We start from the raw sequence: 7,117 nt of genomic DNA on the forward strand, positions 1-7,117 counted from the left end.
GCCCAAAGGCAGACGTCAGAGGGAAGAGGCACAGCGGGTCAATTCAAGGCACTGGACCAAGCGAGTCAAACTGAAACGAGTGACAAAATGGACGGAAGACACACGACTAGTGGCAGCCATCCAGAGGGTCAAAATCAGGGGGTTGGGCTGGCTTAAAGGACACTAACAGGGCTGTATTGAGAGGCCAGAGTAGGAGCCTGAGTGCAGAGAGCTAGCACAAGAATTAAAAAAAAGAAAAGACTTACCGTCCTGCCCTTCTAAGTCCAATGCAGTCAATGGGCTCTGCTTAGGAACGCAGTACTGGAGCCGTAAAAAGGCTAGAGGTAGGATGACTGGGACAGAGGGTGCCAGTGGCAGCAGCAGACAGGCTGGAGGAGATACAGCAGAGCTGAGCCTCAGCAATTGTGAGGTAATGAGATGCTGGCCAAGGGGGGAATCTGTGACACAAACACACGAAGCTGCCTTATACTCAGGGGTCATTTCCTGCGGGAGCGCACAGGAGCAGAGCTCCGGCAGTAAAGAGCCCAGGGGGCAGGCACATGCAACAAGCCCCACCCCCTGCTCCCAGCAGCCCTCAGTCAGAGCAAGAAGCAGCCAGGTAAGTTGCAGAGCTCCCCGGTCCAAAACAGTCCAGTGGCACCTTTAAGACCAAGTTTTATTCAGGTACAAGCTCTCCCTCCTCTGTGAGGACAGATCTGCGCGTTCCCCCTCCCCCCAATAGCTAGCAATCCAAAACAGTCCAGTGGAGCCTGAGCGGTGGGTGTTGCCTTCTGACACACTTCCAGTGATGTCAGGGGGTGTGGCCTATGCAAATCAGTTATGCGAATAAGCTCCTGCACCTTTTTTTCTACGAAATGACCCCTGCTTCTACTGAATCAGAGCTTTGGTCCATCAACTTCGATACAGTCTACTCAGACTGACAGTGGCTTCCTAGGTAGAAGTCTTTCACATCATCTCCCTGATACCTTTAACTGGAGATGGTGGGGACTGAACCTGGGACCTTCTGCAGGTCAAGGAGATGTTCTGTCACTGAGCCATTGCCCCTCCACTGTCCCTTTTCATGACCCACAGTACAAAGGTGGGGGGAGGTTAAAAGGTATTTAACTAAGAACTGGCTGACTTCATGGCCTTGAACGTCTAACGCTGCGTTCTGGAGAGAAGCAGAAGCCTGCACCAAAACAAGTATGTGAACATGATGCAATTTAACGAGGATAAGTGCCGAGTTCTACATCTGGGTAACAAAAATGAGGAACATGCATACTGGATGGGGGATGCACTTCTGAGCAGCAGGGTGTGTGAACAAGATCTTGGGGTAAGGGTGGACCAAAAGTTAAATATGAAAGTTAAATATGAGCAGCCAGTGTGATGTGGCAACAAAAAAGGCTAATGCGATCTTGGGGTGTGTCAACAGAGGCAGAATATCCAAATCACGAGATGTCATAGTCCCACTGTACACTGGGGCTCCGGTCACACGGGCAGGAAAATGCGGGGGGGAAGCGTGGCTGTTTGCCCCGGGGCAAACTAACGCACGGTTAAGTGATCAGACCTCCCGTGGAGGTCCTGTGGAGGTACCGTGGAGGTTCCATGGGTAGGGAGAGGTGCCGATCACAGGACAAGCCTGCGCGCAACGAAGAAGCAAGAAGCGTGCGGTGCGGCAAACTGGTTTTCTTTTTTGTGTACATGACAAATGCGCATGCTCCGTTGGGTGCGTGTGTGCATCCACGGAGACTTGGAGGAAAAAAACCCCCTTTTTTGCAATGGGACATGGGCGGGCGCCGGATGCCACCGGAAACGCGATCAGACGCCCGCCCTTGCCCCGCGGTTTCCGGAAACTAGTACCTCCGAGGTACTAGTTTTTTGCTGCGCGTTTTCAGCGAGAAGCCTCGGTTGTGCCACAGAAGCGCTACGCTTCCCAGATGTGCCGGTGAGATCGTGCCCGGAAATTCCGCCTGTCTTCCGTCTCTCTTGCGTGGCTAATGTTCCATGTGACCGCAGCCTGCATTGGTCAGGTCGCACCTGGAGTATTGCATGCAGTACTGGAGGCTTTACTTCAAAAAGGATGTGGACAGAATGGAGCACGTGCAGAGGAGAGCGACGAGGATGATCGGGGGCCTGGAGACCAAGCCCTACGAGGAAAGGCTGAGGGACTTGAGGATGTTTAGTCTGGAGAAGAGGAGGTTGAGGGGGGGGGGACATGATCGCTCTCTTGAAGTATTTGAAGGGCTGTCACTTAGAGGAGGGCATCAGAGAACAGGACTTGCAATAGTGGGTTTAAATTAAGGGGGGGGAGGGAACCGGCTGGATCTTAGGAAAAACGTTTTGATAGTACGAGTTGTGCAACAGTGGAATCATCTGCCCTAGGGAGGTGGTGGGCTCCCCCTCACTGGCAGACTTTAAGCAGCAGCTGGACAGGCCCTTGTCAGGGATGCTCTGGGCTTCTTAAGTATTCTTCAAAAATTCCAGGTATGTGTCCTCCTTCAGTCGGCTTCAGCCGGATCATTAATTATCCAGCCCTGTCCCTGTGCTGCTGCATGTTCCGTCTGCCTGTCACGTGTTTTAGCATACCCCGTTATTGAACTCTGAAGTGTGAAGGGATGCTTCCCACCTTAGAGCCAGGAAGAGAGGAGTGGGAAGAAACGACCATCATGGCTAAGAGGATGTTAAGAACATAAGAACATAAGAGAAGCCAAATGTTGGATCAGGACAAAGGCCCATCCAGTCCAACACTGTGTCACACAGTGGCCAGAAATACCAGGAGCCATCAGGAGGTCCAGCCGCCCTCCCACTGTGGCCCCCCCCCCCCCAAGCACCAAGAAGACAGAGCATCACTTGCCCCAGACTGAGAGTTCCTAAGAACATAAGAGAAGCCAAATGTTGGATCACGCCAGTCCAACACTCTGGGTCACACGGTGGCCAGAAATACCAGGTGCCATCAGGAGATCCACCAGTAGGGCCAGGACACTAGAAGCCCTCCCACTGTTGACCCCCCCAAGCACCAAGATGACAGAGCATCACTTGCCCCAGAGTCCCTATCTATACCTTGTGGCTAATAGCCACTGATGGACCTCTGCTCCATATGCTTATCTAATTCCCTTTTGAAGCCATCCATGCTTGTAGCCGCCACCACTTCCTGTGGCAGTGAATTTCAAGTGTTAATCACTCTTTGGGTGAAGAAGTACTTCCTTTTATCCGTTCTAACCCGACTGCTCAGCAATTTCATGGAGTGCCCACGAGTTCTTGTATTGTGAGAAAGAGAGAAAAGTACCTCTTTCTCTACCTGTTCTTTCCCATGCATAATCTTGTAAACCTCAATCATGTCACCCCTTAGTCATCATTTCTCCAAGCTAAAGAGCCCTAAGCGCCTTAACCTTTCCTCATAGGGAAAGTGTTCCAACCCTTTTATCATTCGAGTTGCCCTTTTCTGCACTTTTCCCAAAGCTATAATATTCTTTTTAAGGTGTGGTTGGCTTTTGATCCTGACCAGAATTTTTCTGCCACCACTCAATAACTTAGATGCCTTTCACAAACACAGGCATTCAGGGAAAGCGTCACAAATCAGATGTCATTCAGATCTCAGAAACAATAAAACAGATCTACCTGCAGTTATAATTTATTCAGTTTCCGGCTATTTAGTTTCCAAAAGAACATCCCACTATTTATACATACAGAAAGGCAAAACTAAATAAACAGGTATTGCATGAGAGACTTTCAGAACAATGTTTGCCCCGTGAAGCGGCACCGGCCCACTCGTGCTGAGCTTCGGAAACAAAAAACATGGTAGAGATTGAAAGTGTGTTCGAAACAACCGGGCGGAAGGCTCCACACGACTATGTGCTGCTTGTGGCAGGTTTTCTCAGGTCTTCTTCAACTTTTCTATTCTCACAGAGTAGGCCTCTTCCTGCATTTGCAGCTTTTCATTTATCTCAGTCTGTAAAGAGAATTAAAAAAGAGAGAAAGAAGTGGATATAACGGGGCTATCGACTGCTGTACATTGTCTTTATGGCTCAGACAAAGCCAAGACAGACGTCATCCTTCACACAACTTCCTGTTCTGCAGATGCTATGATGCCCCAGCCTGCACTTAGATGATAACACTTTATCACATTACTGTGAGTGCAGTTCAGCATATTGTATGTTTGCCACGAAGGGAAGTGGCGTGGTGACAATGTCCCCTCCCCCCCTCCAAGTGGCCTTGCATTCTCAGAGACAAACTTTATCAATAAATTCCAAATTGATGGGGAGAGGAGGAATCATCTAGTATTTGGACTATTGCCTTCCTTTTCTTTCCTTTGCTGCAGATGTTTAATCTTTAGTAAAGCTTTACGGCTTTACTGGAAATATAAGGAAACAAAGCAACCCCCCTCTCCACCCCCCAACGCCCCCCCCCCAAACTAGTTGCTGCTTGTCTCTTTTAATGCCAGCGGTAATTGCCAATAAAAATTGTACACACGGCACATCAGAATGCTGGGCTTGGATTTCATTGTGGTTATTCTCAACAAAAGGTACAAGGGTGGCAACAAACTTTCCCTGGCTGCCGTGATGTGTTTCTACAAACTTCGTTGCCTGAAGAACTGTAAGAACACTGGATCAAATTCCATAAATATCGGTGCCCTCGGAATTTAGGTAACCTTTTCAGTATGCAGAGATGTGGAAACAGATGGTGCAACTTGGCAACAACAGCCCCAAAAGGGACAGATCACAATTGGGGGGGGGGAGTAGCTTCTTCAAGGACTCTAGGTGTTCACTGGATCTTAAGAGAAAATGTGGATATGGGCCATATGCTAAGATTCAGGACCAAGTAATCTGATGGTTTATAATGATTTTTTTTCATGAAGTATTTTCACAAAATGCGAAAAGAGCCAGTTTGGTGTAGTGGTTAAGTGTGCGGACTCTAATCTGGGAGAACCGGGTTTGATTCCCCACTCCTCCACTTGCACCTGCTGATGTGACCTTGGGTCAGTCACAAGCTCTGGCACAGCTGTCCTTGGAAAAGAGCAGTTTGTGTCAGAGTTCTCTCAGCCCCACCCACCTCACAGGGTGTCTGTTGTGGGGAGGGGAAGGGAAAGGAGTTTGTAAGCCGCTCTGAGACTCCAAGTGAAGGGCGGGGTATAAATCCAATCTCTTCTCTTCTTCTTCTTTTTTTGTTAAATCTTTTTATTGGTTTTGTTAAAAGATTTACATAAGACAGAACTTATTGCTTCTACATTTCTACATATATCATTAAACATTATTACTTACAGGTTAACGACAAACTGCCACCATACAACACTACCGGGTAACTGTGAGTTTGATATTTTTAAGTTACCTGCTATCACCTATAAATACAACCATTTATGATAGATCTGCTTAGTTGGGAGTATATCATTTGTAACCATATAGACTAGCACAGGGGCCCAAACTCTAACAAATTTGGTATAAGTTGGTGTGTTACTGTTATTAGCTCTTTTCAGGGAGTCCGTAATTTTTGCCATTATAAACTGATCCCAAACTTTTCATAAGAGACAATCTGTAGGTTATCCTAAAGATTAAGGCAAGGTTGTAGGCTGAGGTCCACTGGCGGAACCTGATGGGCTGGGATTCTCCCAAAGAGTGCAGGAAAACTTAGAGGGAGTTTAATTTCAGCCGGCAAGATTCTTTTTATGTGTTTCAGCCAGAGCTTCATAGTTTAAAACAATCAGAGGACCATGTGAAATCTGGTTGGAAAAGGAAAGGAAGGGACCATGCGAGAGTCAAGTCGAGCAGCAGGACCGGTGAGACTGGGATGGTCTCAGGACAGGTCCCCTCCCCTTCCTGGGTCAATCTGAGGAAACCGACCCTGTTCCGGAGGAGGAGCCTATTCCCAAGAGTGAGGACTGCCCCACTCCCAGGACCACCGGAGAAAAAATATTTACCCCTGCTGACAAAAACTTACAAGTAATCACATTCTTCCACAACAGGCTGGCTCAGAAATTGTGTTACTCAGTAGGAAAACAGCAGCAGAAGCAGGGGAAGAAAGGGTTGAAGACCTCCTTCTCTTCCCCCAATCACTGTGTCATTCTCCCCTTTGAAAAATACAGCCCTAGTGGCTGCACTGGAAACTAAAAACCTTTAAAATTATCATGGAATTACACATAGCATGCAATGCTCCCTCTAATCTGTGGAGTCCTGTGAGCAAAAATTCTACTTTGTGAGCTACTGGCATTGAAGTTGTAAGCGAGCGACTTGGCTGCTGCATAAATTAGTTTGCTCCGGAGCCATCCTTCCTGAGCTATGACACAAATGTGTGAGCTGGAGGCTAAAAGACTGTGAGCTAACTCACACTAACTCAGCTTAGAGGGAAAACTGATAGCATGTAATTCTGCCCTTACAATCCAAAGCTGACAAACCATCTGCATGTTCAGACTAGACGGACAAGTTTCAACTGCTATGGCCCAAGGACAAGATTCTACTGTAAAGTTGCCACTACTGCTTGCGATAATGGCCAGGCAGAGAGGCAGGTCAGCCAGCCAAAGGGCAGACTGGGAACATCCCCAGGGCCTCAGAAACAGTATCTAAGGCATCCCAGGCATGGCCCCTTGGTATATCCTGGGGACTACATCTCCCAGGGTGCAGCACCACGGATTCACTGCAGACAGCATCCAAAGTGCAAGATCAAACAGGAATCTACCTATAGGCTAGCTGGTTGGCAGGTCAGTCCCTCTCTGCCTGGCCACCTCCAAAAACCAGCAGCAGCCAGAGGTGCACGCAGATGTGGGGGTGGACAAGGACAGGCATAACATACAAATCGCAAGATGTCATAGTCCCGCTGTACACTGTATTGGTCATTGGTCAGGCCACACCCTGGAGTATTGTGTGCAGTTCTGGAGGCCTCACTTCAAAAGGGGTGTGGACAGAATGGAGCGGATGCAGAGGAGAGTGATGAGGATGATCAGTGGCCTGGAGACCAAGCCCTATGAGGAAAGGCTGAGGGACCTGGGAATGTTTAGTCTGGAGAAGAGGAGGGTGGGTGGGGGTAATTGCTCTCTTAAAGTATTTGAAGGGCTGTCACTTAGAGGAGGGCAGCAGAGGATAGGACTCGCAGTCATGGGTTTAAATTACGGGCGGGAAAGTACCAGCTGGATAGCAGGAAAAACTTTTTA

General features: G+C 48.4%; 1 protein-coding gene across 1 annotated transcript in view; it reads right to left on the reverse strand.

Moving 5' to 3' along the window:
* Positions 1 to 3,626: 3,626 nt before the first annotated feature.
* Positions 3,627 to 7,117, reverse strand: part of LOC107114752 (chromosome unknown open reading frame, human C10orf107) — a 117,496-nt gene continuing 114,005 nt past the window's right edge. Inside the window, exon 8 of the mRNA XM_015416343.1 lies at positions 3,627 to 3,928. Within this exon, the coding sequence (XP_015271829.1) occupies positions 3,854 to 3,928 (75 nt within the window). The 3' untranslated portion in view covers positions 3,627 to 3,853. The remainder of the gene's footprint in view (positions 3,929 to 7,117) is intronic.

The sequence above is a fragment of the Gekko japonicus genome, unplaced genomic scaffold (genome assembly GCF_001447785.1).
Source record: "Gekko japonicus isolate JY-2015 unplaced genomic scaffold, Gekko_japonicus_V1.1 scaffold966, whole genome shotgun sequence".
In the NCBI taxonomy this organism is placed as follows: Eukaryota; Metazoa; Chordata; class Lepidosauria; order Squamata; family Gekkonidae; genus Gekko; species Gekko japonicus.